This window comes from Copidosoma floridanum, unplaced genomic scaffold (genome assembly GCF_036245765.1).
Source record: "Copidosoma floridanum isolate Cflo_tuat_1 unplaced genomic scaffold, Cflo_Japanese_pri ptg000004l, whole genome shotgun sequence".
NCBI lineage: Eukaryota > Metazoa > Arthropoda > Insecta > Hymenoptera > Encyrtidae > Copidosoma > Copidosoma floridanum.
Genome location: NW_028321881.1, coordinates 29,363,148 through 29,380,749, shown reverse-complemented (window position 1 = coordinate 29,380,749; position 17,602 = coordinate 29,363,148). Strand labels below are relative to the sequence as shown.

General features: G+C 33.7%; 1 protein-coding gene across 1 annotated transcript in view; it reads left to right on the top strand.

Annotated features, from left to right (window-relative positions):
• Positions 1–4,638: 4,638 nt before the first annotated feature.
• LOC106639398 (polynucleotide 5'-hydroxyl-kinase NOL9) overlaps positions 4,639–17,602 on the top strand; it is a 107,239-nt gene continuing 94,275 nt past the window's right edge. The window contains exons 1-5 of the mRNA XM_089597478.1: positions 4,639–5,200; positions 5,928–7,480; positions 7,573–7,766; positions 12,211–12,258; positions 12,336–12,532. Of these exons, the coding sequence (XP_089453604.1) occupies positions 4,690–5,200; positions 5,928–7,480; positions 7,573–7,766; positions 12,211–12,258; positions 12,336–12,532 (2,503 nt within the window). The 5' untranslated portion in view covers positions 4,639–4,689. The remainder of the gene's footprint in view (positions 5,201–5,927; positions 7,481–7,572; positions 7,767–12,210; positions 12,259–12,335; positions 12,533–17,602) is intronic.

The following is a 17,602-nucleotide window of genomic DNA, read 5'->3' as shown; positions in this document are numbered from 1 at the left end:
TGTTAATCAAAAAATAAGGTCTACAATAGCATACATCAAAATGTATTTTGATTGTTTCGTATACAATTTTAACATCAGGTTCTGATTCTCCATTTAAATTTTCCAGTGCAAGGATCATCAAATCATCTATAATTTCTGCTCGTTCAGCGTCATGTTTGATCTCATCTTTGCGCAAGGTTGATCTCATTGCGCAAAATCTTTCTTGCAGTTTAAAAAGTCGACTCCACAGCAGTATAAACAAAATTGTGTACATCTAAAGACCTGCTCGAAACAATCACAACTTATTTAACACCTATTGGTTCACGAAGAGCGTATTTGTTTTAATATTTACTCAGGTACAAGAGTAGTAAGGGTACTATTTTTTCAGACACTCTCATAGATATATGTCATACGGCTGGCGGCGAGAGCGGGGGCGTGGTTGGGGTCCTATTTTGGCAGGCCACGTGATCCTGCGTGGGTAGCCAGTATGCGCGGAAGAGGGCGCGCGGTGGCCCCGCGTAATTTGAATATTATTACCAACGCTGCCTGGTCAGTAACTTTATTTTATTTTTATTTTATTTTTATTTTTTTTTATTTATTTATTTTTTCATTTATTTTTTTTTTTAATTTTTTTTTTTTGGAGAGGAAAAATTAAGGCGTCCAAGTTCCAACTGTGCTGATTGGTAAGCGTGACGGGGTTTGATAGTTGCAAAATTCTTGACCGCTCTTCGTAAGGGTTAGTATAAAGAGCGGGTGGTGGGTGGGATTTTTTAAATAAATTAAAAAATATATTTCATACATATATTATATTACAATGATACAACATTATTAATTCTATTTAATTTAATATTTATGTCATTTAAAAAAATTTCTAGACAATACGTTGTTAACTTTAATGAAAACTGCAACAAAGGCTCGAAACACTGACGATGGGCCTAACGACGATTTCTACGATATATGACGAGCTTACGAGGTTTGGTAAATCGTCCCTGTATCTCACGACACCCTTCTTTACATTTCTTGTCGTCGCAATTTATTTCTTGAATAAATCCGTCATGAAGACGGAAGTGGCGACTCCGTTTCTTCAATTCGAGTTCCCATGTTTGATGACCTACGTCCGATTCTAAGTTAAATTTATAAGCGTATTGCTTACGTAGCAACAGCTCAAAAAATGCCACCATACCCATATGATCCGCAGGTACGTCGGCTTCTACAGCTTTTGTTGTGAGGTGATTTGCTGCACATAGTGATCTTCTTATGATCAGTTATTTACACAAACGCCTATCACTGAGTGACCCAAGGCACCTACTGGCCTCTCTTATAAACAATATGGTATTATTTGATAGCATAAGCTCCTGTCACCCAATGTTTCGGGGCCCTTACAGGTCATTTTATTAAATAATAAGGTAATTATAAATAGTACAAGGACCTATTTCCTATGACCCAATTCCTAACTGGTCTTTCTATTAAACTATCAAGTATTGTTCAACAGCACAAAAGCCTATCATCCGATGGCCCAGGCGCTCACTGTGTCTTTGTTAAATAATAAAGTATTATTTAATAGCACAAGCGCCTATCACGCGATGACCCGGGGCGCTTACCGGTCACTTTATTGAAGAATAAAATATTAATTATTAACACAAACGCCTTTATTACCCTATGTCTTGGGGCGTTTACTGGTCAATTTATTTAATAATAAAGTATTTATTATTAGCACAAGGACATATAACCTAATGATCCAGGGCGCTAACTGGCCTCTCTATAACATAATAAAGTATTATTCAATAGAACAAGCGCCTATCACTCAATGACCTGGGGGGCTAACTGGTCTCTCTATTGAATAATAAAGTATTAATTATTAGCACAAGGACCTAACACCCAATGACCCAGGGTGCAAACTGGCCTTTCTATTAAATAATAAAGTATTGTTTAATAGCCCAAGTGCCTATCACCCGATGTCTCGGGGATCTGATTGGTCACCCCTATTGTTGCGGTCCAATAAAAACCAATAAAAAATTCATTGATTTCACCATAGGATTTTTCTATTGGTTTGTTATCGGTATTTGCACCCGTAAATCCAAATAAAATCCGAAATGGTCAAAAATAGATTTTCTATGTCATTTATTATAACTAGGACATGATTGAACAAAAATAAATTGACAAATTTTTGTCATACCATCCGGATGGTAACACCAAAACGGGGGGACTAAAGTATTTTTACACAGTTCTAATAAAAATTAATAACTAACTTTTCTTTCAATTTACATAAAAAATACTCTAATCCCCCCGTTTTGATGTTACCATCCGGATGGTATGACATAAATTTGTCAATTTATTTTTGTTCAATCATGTCCTAGTTATAATAAATGATATAGAAAATCTATTTTTAACCATTTCGGATTTTATTTGGATTTACGGGTGCAAATACCGATAAGAAACTAATAGAAAAATCCCATTGTAAAATTTTGTTGGTTTTTATTGGACCGCAACAACAGGGACTTTATTAAATAACGAAGTTTTAATCAATAGCACAAGGACCTATCACCGTATGACCCAGGGTGCTAGCTGGCTCCTTTATTTAATAATAAAGATGTATTTAATAGCTTAAGTGCCTATCACACGATGTCTCGGGGCACATAATGGTCACTTTATTGAATAATAACGTATAAATTAATAGCACCAACGTTCATCACCCAATGACCCAATGCGCTTACTGGTCTCTCTATTGAATTATCAAGTATTATTCAACAGCACAAAGACCTAAAACGCAATGACCCAGGGTGCTAACTGGCCATTCTATTAAATAATAAAGTATTATTCAATAGCACAAGTGCCTATCACCTAATGTCTCGGGGCGCTGACTGGTCACGTAATTGAATAATAAAGTATTAATTAATAGCACAAGGACCTATCATTCTATGACCCAGGGGCTAACTGGCCTTTTCTATTTAATAATAAAGTATTATTGAACAGCACAAGTGCCGATCACCCGATGTCCCAGGTGCTTACTGGTCGCTTTGTTAAATAATTAAATACTATTCAATAGCACAAGCTTCTATCACTCGATGACCCGGGGTGCTTACTGGCCGATCTATTAAATAATAAAACATTAGTTATTAACACAAACGCCTATTACTGAGTGACCCAAGAAGCTTACTGGCCTCTCTATCAAATAATAAAGTATTATTAATCAACGCAAGCGCCTTTATTTTACTCAATAGCTCGGGGCGCTTACAAGTCGCTTTATTAAACGATATAATATATTAATTAAAAACTCAAGTGCCTATCACCCAATGACCTGGGGCGCTAACTGGTCTCTGTATTGAATAATTAAGTATTAATTATTAACACAAGCGACTATCACCTGATGACCCAGGGCGCTTACTGGTCATTTTATTGAATAATAAAGTATTAATTATTAACACAAGCACCTATAACCCTTTGACCTGGGGCGCTTACTGCTCTCTTTTTTAAACGATTTATATTATTGATTGATAACACAAGCGCCTGTCACCTAATGACCCGGGGTGCTTTCTGGCCTCTCTTTTAAATGACAAAGTATTATTTAATAGCACAAGCGCATATCACCCAATTACACGGGCAGCTTACAGGCCTTTTTATTAAATAATAAAGTTCTAACTGATAGCACAAGCAACTATCACTCGATGTTCCGTGGCGTTCACTTGTCGCTTTATTAAATAATAAAGTATTAATTAATAGCACAAGCTCCTATCAGCCGATGACGTGGGTTGCTTACTGGCCTCTCTATTAAATAATTAAGTATTAATTAATAGCACAAGCGCCCGTCACCAGATGTCCCGTGGCGCTTAATAATGGCTTTAATAAATAATAAAGTATTAATCAATAACACAAGCACCTATTACCTAATGACCGTTGTGCTATTGATTTATAATATATATCTTTTAATAAAGCGACCAGTAAGCGCCCCGGGTCATCGGGTCATAGGTGCTTGTGCTAATAATTAATAATATTTATCGTCTAATAAATTGACTAGTAAGTGCCCCGGGACACTTGGTGATAGGAGCTTGGTTTTTTTATTAACCTTTTATTAGTTCACACAGAGGCAAGTAAGCACCCTGGATCGATCATCGGGTGACAGGCGCTTGTGTTATTAATCAATAATATATATCGTTTAAACAAGTGACCAGTGAGTGTCCCAGGTCATTTGGTGATAGGCGCTTGTGTTAATAATTAATACTTTATTATTTAATAGAGAGGCCAGTTGTTACCCTGGGTCATCGGGTGATAGGCTCTTGTACTATTGAATTATACTCTTTTATTTAATAAAGTGACCAGTAAGCGTTCCGGGACATCGGGTGATAGGCGCTCGTGTTAATTATTAATACTTTATTATTTAATAGAGAGGCCAGTTAGTGCCCCGGGTTATTGGGTGATAGGTGCTTGTGTCAATAATTAATACTTTGTTATTAAATAGGGAGGCCAGTAAGCGTCCCAGGGCATTAGGTGATAGGCGTTTGTGTTAACTTAACAATTGATGAATTGATTTCGCCCGTATTATTGGCGATTTTTTTGGGCTATTTTAGCGGTACCTGCTGGCGACTTTCGGCGACTAGCGGCGAGGGTGCTCGTGGCGACATCAGGGCCCGACCGTGTATACAGGTGAAGGGACATGTTTCTATATTCTCTGGTTCATCACTGTTTTTTTTATAAGGTTAAATAGTTTCTTATATGTACGTTGTCGAGAGGGAAATGATTATGAAAAAACGTAAGAGAAAGCATTGCTCAGATCACTCCAATGATAATCCTGAAGGCAAAGTATTTGATGATGATAAGTTCAAAGTATATATTAAAAAGGCAAATAAAAAAAGCTCATCAAAAGACAAAAAAAAGAAATCCAAGGATTCTAGTGAGACCAATTTCCACAATTCATTAGTTAAGAAGTTTAAAAAAAAGAAAAAACATGATGCTAGTCATAGTCATGAAGCAAAACTAGAATTTCACAATTCATCATCAAATACTTCCACTATATCTTCGGTTTTGATGATCACCAAACCTGAAGTCAACCAGGCAACTGCAGGGTTCAATGCAGTTATAAATAATAGTACTTTATTACGCAACAACATGAGAGATTCGCCAAGACAACAAAACATCCAAAAATCCTTATCAGAGCCATCAAAAATCGAATTTTCGACACTTGGAGTGAATATATCTCAGGAAGTTAATATAAGGCCTGATGATGGTAAACTATCTTAAAAATTTTACATTTTTTCAAACTCGTTTATATAAAAAATAACTTATACTGTGGTACAATTTTTTGTAATTGCTTAGATAAAAAATTGTATGTAATTTTAAGACTGAAATTACATATGTAGTAAAGCATTAGAAGTGTTAAAATTACTGTCGGCTATTTTAATTTGCACGTAATACTATCAATCAAGTAGGGTATATGGCAGAGCTTCATAATTCTGAGATGATACAGCGTGATAAACCCAGCAAAACGAGTCTAAAATCTCGAGCACAGATCATGTAACAACAAAAAACTTTCATATTATCATTTAAATAACTGCAAAACAATTAGCAAGTGTAAAAAATAATTGAAAAATTATACCCTTACTGTTGATGTAGAAAGACTAGTCCAACGTCATTTTAGTCAAAATTTTTTTTAAAGCGCTCGAAACTTAAGGCTCGTCTAGCAAAATACAGAACATATGTTAATCTTGATGCGCGATTTATGGATCCTACTCTTTCTCTCGATATAATTTTTTCCTACTACTTAGTTCGAATCCATTTTGTGTCTACTGTACTATGTGCTTCCAATAGATTGTACTGATGTACTGTTCTAAGTCAAAACATTTTTAGCTCTCAATTATACATGTAGTTAAAACATTTTCTATCTTGAAATCAATTCAAATCTAAATGCAAAATCAAGTTGTCACATTTTTTATCTGTGAGCAATTTTCTTGCAGGTGAATTATTAGAAATAGAACTATCAGCTGCTGATTCTAGGGAAGTTGATGATCTTGATACAGAAAGTAAAGTTATAAAAGCTTATTCAAATAAGTCAGAAAAATTGTATAACTCTCAACTTTTAAAAAATTACATCATAGATAGTGCCCGTGAACATTTATTGGCCACTCGTGAAGTAATGAGAACTAATCCAGAAGAAAAGACCATATCAATACTAGCTGTCAACAAGAAAGAGAAAGAGGGTGAAATCCATCAAGTACAAACAGATGGTTTAAACAGTACAAACCACCAATCCAGTAAAAATTCAGATATTGTGCGAGCAATTGAAGGTTTTTATGACGAAATGACGGGAAACCCTGAATATTTCACCTATGAACATACCAAACTAGACAAAAAGAAAAAAGCAATTGTACCTGTTGACAATTTGGTAAAAGACACTGATAATTTGGCAGACATTGTTAAAAAAACTGTAGATTACTCAGATGATTCACTTTCCAAAAACCAATCTGCACAGTTTTTCTCTTTAGAAAATAGAGTAATACTAGTTCTTAAGCCACAAACTCAGTTTTCGTTTTTAGGAAAGCTCAAGTTACAAGTTTTGTATGGTGCTATCAAGCTTTATGGATCAGTTTTTCATTTCAGAAATACAGCAAAACCTGTGGAAGCTTATTCACCCCGTGGTTATAGCTCTCTTACTATGACAACTTTTTATCTTGATGGTGCATATGACAAGGAAGCTTTGTGGGATGCTTTAATATTGGAAGGTGTAGACAGATCTTTAAAAACTAAATTGCATGACGCTGTAACAGAATGCACAGATGAGTGGTCTGTCCTCTTACTTGAGAACTTTGAAAACACATTAACAAACTTTTTAAGCAATTACTGTCCTTTAAAGTTGTTTCCTAAAATAGACAATACAAAGTATATGTGGTGCGATTCTAAAAGGGCTGAATGCGTCTTACAAGCTAATTTTCAGTTTTGCAACTCCAGTAATGAAATATCAATTTGTCCACAATGGAACGAAAAAGTGACAAAGCAACTGTTGATCCAATGGGATTCCCACAAATTCTTGCATACCATGATTGTGGGTGGTAAAGGAGTAGGCAAGTCCACGACAGCTCGTTATCTAATCAACAGTCTGTTGTTCTACTCCAAAAAAATCATTTTACTTGATCTTGATCCTGGACAGGCGGAAATGACACCTGCAGCTTGTATGTCGTTAAATGTCATTGATGAGCCATTGTTAGGTCCCAACTTTACACATCTCAAAACGCCATTTTATCATGTATATTTAGAGGATATAAATGTGTCCAACTGTATTACTCGATACATAGAGTGCACTAAAAAACTGGTTGAGTTTTACCAGAGTAGAAAAGATTTAGCACATTATCCACTTATTGTAAACACAATGGGATTCTGCAAAGGCATTGGACTAGATATCTGCATTTTTTTGATTAAACTAATTGAACCCAGCAATGTAATCCAGATACTATCTAAAAGACCTAAAAATAACTTTGAATTTGCATTACTCAACCATACTGTTAATGAACACGTATGCAGTACTTGTTTTTAACAATGTTTCTTTCCTTAAATTATATTCGAATAAATATTATAACTATTACTTAGACACAATTATTCTTTCAGAAATTTTCTTTGATGTGCTTAAACAATGATAGCCAAGTATCAAAAAAAGCATGCATTTACGAGTTGCATTATGTACCAACTATGGCAGAAGGAAAACGTCACTTTGAAACTTGGAATATGGAGCCTAGGCAACAGCGTGAACTTGTACTACTTTCTTACCTCAGTCAAATTATAAAAAATGCAGATGATGAAAAGTAAGATTTGTTTGTCCAGAATAGGTTTAACTTATTAAATGTCAATATTTATTTTTATTTTGACTCAATTATGACAAATTTTAGATTTGCAAATAAGATTATCGAAAAATATTAAACTCATTTTTTGTTGTGAAGAAAAATTGATTAAGATAATTGCGTAAAAAGTTCAAAGGTTAAAATAAACAATGCTTCGTATATGTTTCTCAACATATATTTTATAAGTCATTTTGTACAAAACTTAACTCCGCTACATCGTCACTTATTTTTATATGGGTCATTTCACAAAAACTGCAATATTCCATGAAGCCTATGTTTATAAACGACAGACTGAATTATTTCGAATCGGAACTTTTTTTAAAGGTGTAAGCCCATTCATCTTAAATACTTTATTGAGATCAAGTCAAAAAATTTTTTGTGTGGCTGCAAGATCCAAAAAAACAGGCCAAAATGTCACCGTAACGCGAAGCTTTGAAAAAAATTTTTTTGCGGCTTCTGGAGCATAGACGTTGATTTTTTAATTTCTTACTGTACTAGGTGCGCTAACTCTCCAACCTTTTTTATTAAAAATATTTCTAATGATTATTATTTAATCTAAATAGAATGATTAAATTTTAAAAATAAATCGAAGCGATTAACCGACTTCGATTAGTCCTTAAAGCGCTAGATGTAGCCAGCGCTTATCTACTCATTTTCATACGTACATTTAAATGTACCGCCTCTCGTCACTCACGACCAATCAGATTACGACGTATTCTGTCAAAGTCACGTGATACTGATTCTTTTAGGATAGATACTTTCGAAAGTTTTAGGTGTCTAGCTCTTTTTTCTTATGGTTAAGAACCAGAATAAATTTTTTTTTTGTTAAGTAAGCGACGTTTTATTGGTGAAACCTACTTTTGACACTTTCAAATGGCGCACTGCAAATGATTTAATTTGGCTAAGCGATACATTTTTGGATACTAAGAATTGATATTTTTGCATTCCGAAGTGTACGAGAAAATTGTTAATTTTTTTTCAGACCTAAATCTGAATATGAATATGGTTATTTGAAGTGTTGTTGCAAATATTGAATATTTTTCCTGATAAAATTAGCGGTTAATACCGTACCGCCCCTAATCTCGGAGAGATTTAAAATTATTGATTAGATGACTTAAAGGTACGAAGGGTTCTGGGGAGCAGATGTGATAAACGAAATTTTGTTGATATATTTTGACTGAGAGCTTCACAATTGCAAAAAAAAACGCTCGTTTTAATTTTTATAGAAATACACGGAAAAAACTTTTGAACGTACAGAGCCCAGTTACGTAGGCTAGAGAAGTTCAAATCGCTTTGAACTCCTACTGCACAAGTGTACAGGCCGCCTTGACTCGAAGATCGAGTCACACGAGTTCAAAACAGCATTCAACTGAGACTGCACAACCATGCGCGCCGCGTATCCTGTAGTTTGGGCTTGTACAGTACGGCATAGCATTGAACTGCAGAAGCTCGAGGGAGGGGGGGGGGCTACGTGAGCCCGACGATTGTGCTCTCACAGCACAATGTCCAGGCTCAGCGAGCTCAGTGCTTCTCCGAGCTCTCTCTCAACGAATTTCGTTCATTATACAGAAAGCGTACAGGTAAATAAGTTAAAATTAATATTTTATATACATACATGCCTGTGAATAATTTCATAAAACATATTTAACCTTTATGTAACTCATTAATATAGTATAAAATTTTTAGGGTTAATTATAACATTTTGACCGTACAAACTAAGAATGGTCATTTTAAAAATGAGTAACTTAATTTTTTCCAGTATCTGAGCTAAGTGAAAACGAATAAAGTATATTACGTACCTATATTCTACCGTACTTACATATATATAATTAAGTATGTACGTACCTATATATATATATATATATATATATATATATATATATATATATATAAAATTAAGTATATATAGTATATATATATAGGTACGTAATATACTATATTCGTTTTCACTTAGCTCAGATACTGGAAAAAATTGTGTTACTCATTTTTAAAATGACCATTCTTAGTTTGTACGGTCAAAATGTTATAAGTAACCCTAAAAATTTTATACTATATTAATGAGGTACATAAAGGTTAAATAAGTTTCATGAAATTATTCACAGGTATGTATGTATATAAAATATTAATTTTAACTCATTTACCTGTACGCTTTCTGTATAATGAACGGTTGTATTCATTGAAGCCCAAAAGTTGTCTGCTGATAGCTCGAAATTCGTTGAGAGAGAGCTCGGAGAAGCACTGAGCTCGCTGAGCCTGGACATTGTGCTGTTAGAGCACAATCGTCGGGCTCACGTAGCCCCCCCCCCCCTTGAGCTTCTGCAGTTCAATGCTATGCCGTACTGTACAAGCCCAAACTACAGGATACGCGGCGCGCATGGTTGTGCAGTCTCAGTTGAATGCTGTTTTGAACTCGTGTGACTCGATCTTCGAGTCAAGGCGGCCTGTACACTTGTGCAGTAGGAGTTCAAAGCGATTTGAACTTCTCTAGCCTGCGTAACTGGGCTTAGTAAGTTCAAAAGTTTTTTCCGTGTACGTATTTGAACTAACACTGGTTTTTAAAATAATGATTGTAGTGTCGGGCCCAAAAATTTCTAACTAGTTTGGATTTTTCACAACTTGGAGAAAAATATGAAAAAAACCAGGTGTGAGTCTCAGGACTCCCGGTAGAAGTGAAACTTCCAACTCAAATGTTATTAAACTCGGTATAACAGAAACTGAGAAAATGAGATCACACCTAATTTCAATAGGTCTTTAAAAATCCGATATTAAATTGTTAAAAATTTTATTGCTACGGATTCGAGCACGTGCGTGCATAAAATACATATACCTATGTTGTATGTGATTCACACATTCTAAGTACTTCCATGTTTGCTATGATAAATGTATTGATACATTAACGAATTGTTGGTCATGTAATGCAGGACGAAACAAAAATTTTTACTATAGTGCCCCGAAAAAAGGTACTTTTGTACAGTTACACGAGACAAAAATTCCTTTTATTTAAAATTACTATTCGTGCATTTGATTCGTGCATTATGTACAATTAATTCTTGTTAAAATCATTGTATCCGACAAATAAATTTTTTTTTTAATTTTGGCTACCATAATTGTAAAGTGATCCACTCTACTCATCTGATTGAGATTAGGGAAAACAATAGACATACAGCTATTTTTCATTGAATTCTATGATCATTTATAACTTAATATCAAAATTTACCTGTGCTTATAACTATTTTGACTAATCACAGAATAAATAATAAGAATGTACGTTTTGGTCACGTGACAATTATTCTTATAATACATGATAGATCAGAAAATAGAAAATAAATCCATTTATAGTTAGAATACGTAGGATGTAGTTTTGTCTTTGAGATATGACTTATTATTTTTAGAATTCTTACATTTGTTTGTTTGAATTCGTGTAACATATATTTTTGCACCTCAATAATTCTTTTCAATACATGGAATTATTTTTGGCCTATCTGGCTTCCCTTTTTGAGATATCACTGTTTTTCAAATTTTGAGAGGTTATGTTATGCCAAAAATTTTTCGAAGATTTTGTGAATGTTCATTTTAATTTTTCAAATACAGTACTGACAAGGAAATCTTTTTTTACCCGTTCTTTTTAAAATACAGTCGAAAAAGGAAACAATTGAGGTTATGTTTGAGCATAGTCCAACCCCTCTATATTTGTGCACCTCGAACATGTAGTTGCTTTTTAGGAAAGCTGTAAACATTGTTATTTTTAGCCAATTTTGCTTCATTTTCGAGATACAGTGTTTTTTCTTGTTTTCATAGGTAAGGTTGTCGTATTTTACATACTTACATGTATACATATGAACTTGTATTTAATGATCAGGACATGCAACATGTATATATGTGTACAATGTACACACGTATACTTTGCCTCTAGTACAAGTACACCTGTTGTTTTTCTCTTTCTTTCTCTTTTCTCCATGCTCATCGGTTTAGTCGACGTTTAGCGTAAAGAAATAAACATACTAACATACCTATAATACATATATATATAGGTATAGTAGCAGCAAGAGGGGAGGGAGTGCATGGCATACATACGAGAGAGAGAGAGAGAGAGACGGAGTGAAAGAGAGCTGTGTGTAAGAGAGGAGATTGAGGAGAGGGCTTGGGCTGCAGGGTGGGTGGCTACATTTTTTCGTAACGCATTTCCCCTCACGTGGCTGTTCATGGCCCAACATAAGAAGTTTCACCAAAAAATTCTAAACATTGAATTAAAAAAATCACAATTAAGGCTTGGAAATATTGCAGTTTTTGTGAAATGACCCGCGTGAAACAAAAGACTCAATGATTCGTGCCCAATATATTTTGATTCTCCACTTGAAAAATCCAATAAATCAATTTCGTTTTCTCACTCAATAAAATATATTTTTAGCTTCTGCAATGCCGTCTCGAATAACATTAATAACATTGTTCCGTATGAGTGAGTACTTTTAATTTTTAATGAAGAATTATTGTGACATTGGTTTGAAGAGTACTAAAAAATAAAATTGGTTGTAGGCTGCCATTTTCGTCTTTTTATGTGACTCTCATCAAATCAATGATTTCACCTACACATATACTTGCGGCGATGAATGGAAATCTCGTAGCCTTATGTGGGATAGACTTAGATGACGATACTTCTCAAAAGAGCAGAGAATGTTTGAAGTACCCTATGGTCCTAATAAAACCACCGCCTTGCACTTGTTATGGATTTGGTAATTATACTTAAAGATGTTTGTTTTTTTTGTGGCAAAAATAAAAATGCCATTACACGGGGAAATAAACAACCGGAGTTTTTACCGTAAAAGCAACTGTATAAATTGTGACACTGCGACAGTTACTATACTTTTTACCGTAGTTAAAGAGTAATTTTTACCCTAGTAAAATTTGTCTTGAAAAGACCAGAACTTTTACCGTAAAGCAACTGTAATTTTTACTCAGCTGTTAAAGAAGTAAAGCTAGGGTCACCAAGGAGAAGCTATTGGACAGAGCAGATGTCTGCTGTAGCTGCTTAACCTACAAGTTGACATGTTTTATGTTTATACAAGCGATGTGAAAAACTGTAAATAATTACAGTATGAATATTTTATCTAAAAAGACAAGCAATTTTGTATGCTCATAAACGTCTTTTGCATCCTGCTTAATAAAAATCAAACCCGAACGCATTAGAGGTCTATAGCATAGAAACGCCTGTTTGTTGATACTTGTTAAAAAATTTGCCAGTGCCAGGATACAGAGTTAAGTGATTGTATTGCCTCATACTCTGTAAATACATCTAAAGGCAATAACTTTATTGTAAAAAATGTACTAATCAGTAAAATTGTGTTCATCAATAAATTTCTATTACAATATTTTCATTTCAACAGCTAAACACGTTAGTGAATAATGCGAACGTAGGTATGGGTATTATTTTTCTTAAAAATTTTTAATCATTAACATTGCTGATAAATACCAACATAAGACGTGTCAATTTGCAGATTAAGCAGGTGCAGCAGACGTCTGCCCTGTGTTATAGTTTCTCATCTGTACCACGTGATCCTAGCTTTATCTTAACAGCTGAGTAAAAATTACGGTTGCTGCACGGTAAAAATTATGGTCTTTTCAAGACAAATTTTACTGGGATAAAAATTACCCTTGAACTATGGTTAAAAGTATAGTGACTGTCGCAGTATCACACTTTAACAGTTGCTTTCACGGTAAAAATTTCGGTTATTTATTTCTCCGTGTAAAAAGTCTTTTTTCTATTATTTATAGTAAAAATATAACAATTCAGAAGGTCTCAAGAAAAAATTAGACGCAAACTTTTTTTCCATTACTCATAAAATTTTGTGTAAAAAAGGTATTTGAAATACCAAAAAGTATCTACAATTAAAAAATATTCATAATTTAACTACTCTGAGGAAAGTAATGTTGAAAAAAGTATTATAGCTGTACTAAAAATTACTGTAATTGTTAGCAAAGTTGAAACATAATCACCTGATGACGCAAATTATTAAAATTATTGTAATTTTTATTCTATTTTAATAGCTATGATAATGTAGCAGCCCTACAAAAATTCACACAGCATAATAAACATTACTATGTTTAACATAGTAAAAATCGTGATGGTATAATTTTTACTACACAACATAATAAATTTTATTGTATGTTTAAAATGGTTTACATTCTTAAGTAGAATTTATCATGTGACAAAGTAACTCCACTGCATTGCTATTCAGTATAGTAAAAAAACTATGTTTGATAGTGTATTACGCACCTAGTGAGCGAGCTTAAGAATGTCTTAGATCAGTGCCGTCTTTATAGATTGCGAGGCCCTAAGCCACTACAGATGGAGGCCGCCCTAAAATATTCATTAAGCATTAGGCTTAAAAGTTGACAAATACTAAAACCCACTTAAATCACAGAAAAAGTAGGTTACCCAAATTAGTTAAATGCTAATTTGCTGAAACTGTATTGTAAACCATGTAATTAAAAAATTGAAAGAATATGTTTTATAAATCCTGTGAATGTGAGCAAGCGTTCATGTTAGGTGTTCCCCTACAATATCGCAGTTCTAATTATTTTGGTTTTTTAATGTATACGGCGTGTGAATGCCCATCATATTTTTAATAAACTTAGCAAATTTGAAAGCGTTAATTTAGATTTAATTTTTTTTTATATCATGTAACATTGGCAAGTAAAGTAAGAGTCCTATTTTTTACACCTACAATACCTTTACAATACTTTTTAACAATGTCCTACATAATCCTACATAACATAAAAATTAGAATTTAGGTTTCTTCTATGGTTTCTTATCAACTCATCCTCTCTTGATTACAATAATGGATCCTCCTCTCTTAAAAGGGATCCTCCTGTCGCATCCTTACAAGGCTAGTAAATTTAAAAATTACATGCGAAAAAGACGACGTCACAGGTTAACATCAACAGTGTTGGTAATCACATTGATTTCATCAAGGTAAAAAAGTGTAATGCAAAAGAAAACATTTCTTACCTTGAGAGCAACCTCCTCGACTAATGTAATTACCTACATTGTCGACCGTCAACGTAATCTTTTTCTTAAACAGGTGAAAAATCGAGGGAAAAATTACCGTAGCTTAACGGCAAAAAGTGTTGCAGACTATGAGGATTATTTTTTCTGCTACATACAAATTATCGTGAAACTACGATGAAAATTTTAGTGCAAATTAGCTGGTCACAACTTTACCGTTACTTTTATCATGAAAATTTCTGTAACTTTTTTCTCTGTGTACGCAATGCAGAGAGTTGGTTGATTATTAAAATCAATAAAAAATAAACGCCTAGCAATGATTGCCCAGTAACTTTGCTTCTTTTGAATTTGATAGAATTGTCAATACATCAAACAACTAATTTAAAAACTTATTCAAAAAATTTCATTCTTTGCATTTTGAATTTTTCTTTCTCATTCCTCCATTTTTAACTAGAGCTCTGGTAGGTCAGAGTATATATACAGTGACAATATCATCTGCTGCGAAAAACCAGTGCAAACTCTCTATCTATGCGAAAGCTAGCTGAAACAAGTGTTGTGTTTTCTAATTAAACAGTTTAAGTTATCCGCACGGTTTAAAGTTTTTATTATAAAATTTTGGGAAAAAATAAAATTTTACAATGAAACGTATGCATCCTAGTGGTGCAGAAAAGCTAGCTGAAGCCAAAAAGAATCTTGAAGAAATTCAAGCAAGTTTGCCTAAAATTTCAAAGTTTTTTCAGCCAAAAGAAACAGTTACTAATCACAGTGATGGTAGTGGAAGTATCCCTGAGCCGAGTGAAATTGAAAAAGTAACAATTTTTCAAAATGATAGCCGCAGACAAAACGATATTGACACGTCAAGTAAGTGCATTTTTTCAAAGATTTTCGTACTACTGTTAATTAAGTTTTGATTCCCTATTATTCTAATTGGTGATAATACTTTCAGATTGCAGCGATGATGAAGATTTGCAATCAAATTGCAGTAACAACACTTTTGATAGATTACAAGTTGGAACATCAACACCTGGGTCATTTTTAGGTATTTCAATATCTTTAGTAGATTACGAACGAGTTTGCGAAAGGCTGTATTTACGAACCAAGAAGTTTGCGACACAAGCCGAAAGCGAGGGCCGTAACGAGGTTCGTAAAAAAGCCTTTCAGACGAGTTACGTATACTATTTTACTGCCCAATAATCGAAAACAAAGCGGCGAAGGTGCGACTTTGAGGTTAGAGGACAGTAAAGCTATTTAGTCTCTCGTTAGCTGTGTTGGTGGATTATTTTCTCGACCTCATAAGTCATTAAGAATTTTTCTGATTTGGAACGATCTGAATCACAAATTGAGCAGACAACTCGACTAATTAACTTGTATTCGATCCTGGTATACTAGATTTCTTCACGATTATTGTAGTCCGGTCTAGTTCTCTGAGCAAAGTATACCAAAACTTGTCAAAGCTCTGTTGTTATATGTACATTTTTTATACATAATATATTTTTTAGCTTTATGAATACATGTTAAAAACCTTTCGAATAACTAGAGTTATTTAATTGAGTATTGTTTTATAATTTTTCTCTGGATTAATTTTACGAATGACTAATAATAATTTTTCACCAATTTAAACACATATACCTAAAATCAAATTTGAAGAAAAAAAGTAATGGAAATATTAAATACGATAAGTTAATAAATTATTAGTATGCACAGTTAAATAATGAATTTATTTATCTGAATTTTTACAGAGAATAGTGAAGAAATCATTATTCAACAGATCCAGCTAAATGGAAGAATAGTGATACTTTTGTTGCACATTGCATCCAAAAAGGCCCAGCAATATTTCAAAATATTGATAATGTTTTTGAAAAATCTATTCGTACATACAATGAGCCAAATGGTAAGAAAAAAAATAGAATGCTGACAAGTGTTGAGTGAGACAATCAATCTCAAATGGTTATTATATTCGCCGTCCTCTGAATCAGTATATTGCTTTGTATGCAAATTATTGTCAACCCAAAATAATCAGTTCAGTTCACCCGGATGAAATGATTGGACGATCGGTATGAAACGAATTCATAAGCACGAAGAAAGCGCAGAGCATGAAAATTGTTTATTAGCTTACAGCAAGCAAAAAAATATTATTGATTGTATCGATAAACAATTAATGCTACACTCTGAAAATGAAAAGAAATATTGGACGGAGGTGATTCGTCGACTTGTTAGCGCAATTAAATTTTTGGCATCTCAAGGTTTAGCTTTTCGAGGAGCTAATCAAGAACTAGGATCTAAAAAAAATGGCAACTACCTAGGATAGCTTGAACTAATAAGTGAATACGACTCTTTTTTAAAAACTCATTTTGAAAATCATGCGAATAAAGGATCCGGTCATACTTCATACTTATCAGCCAATATTTGTGAAGAACTTTTTGAACTGATGGCAAAACAAGTTTTTGATTATATAATAAATGAAGTCAAGGCAGCAAAGTATTATTCTATAAGTATAGATTCAACTCCTGACATTTTACATCAGGACAAATTGACTTTGACTATTCGCTATGTCACCAATGATGGTCCACGTGAAAGATTTTTGGCATTTATTCCTATTGAAGGCCATGGAGCTGAGTATTTGTCTAAAGTCGTCTTAACATTTTTAAATGATAATGGTATAAGTATCAATAACTGTCGTGGCCAGTCATATGACAATGCGTCAAATATGTCAGGACAATATTGAGGCCTCCAAGCAAGACTAAAGGAATTAAATAAATACGCTGAATATGTACCTTGCGCTGGCCATTCTTTGGAT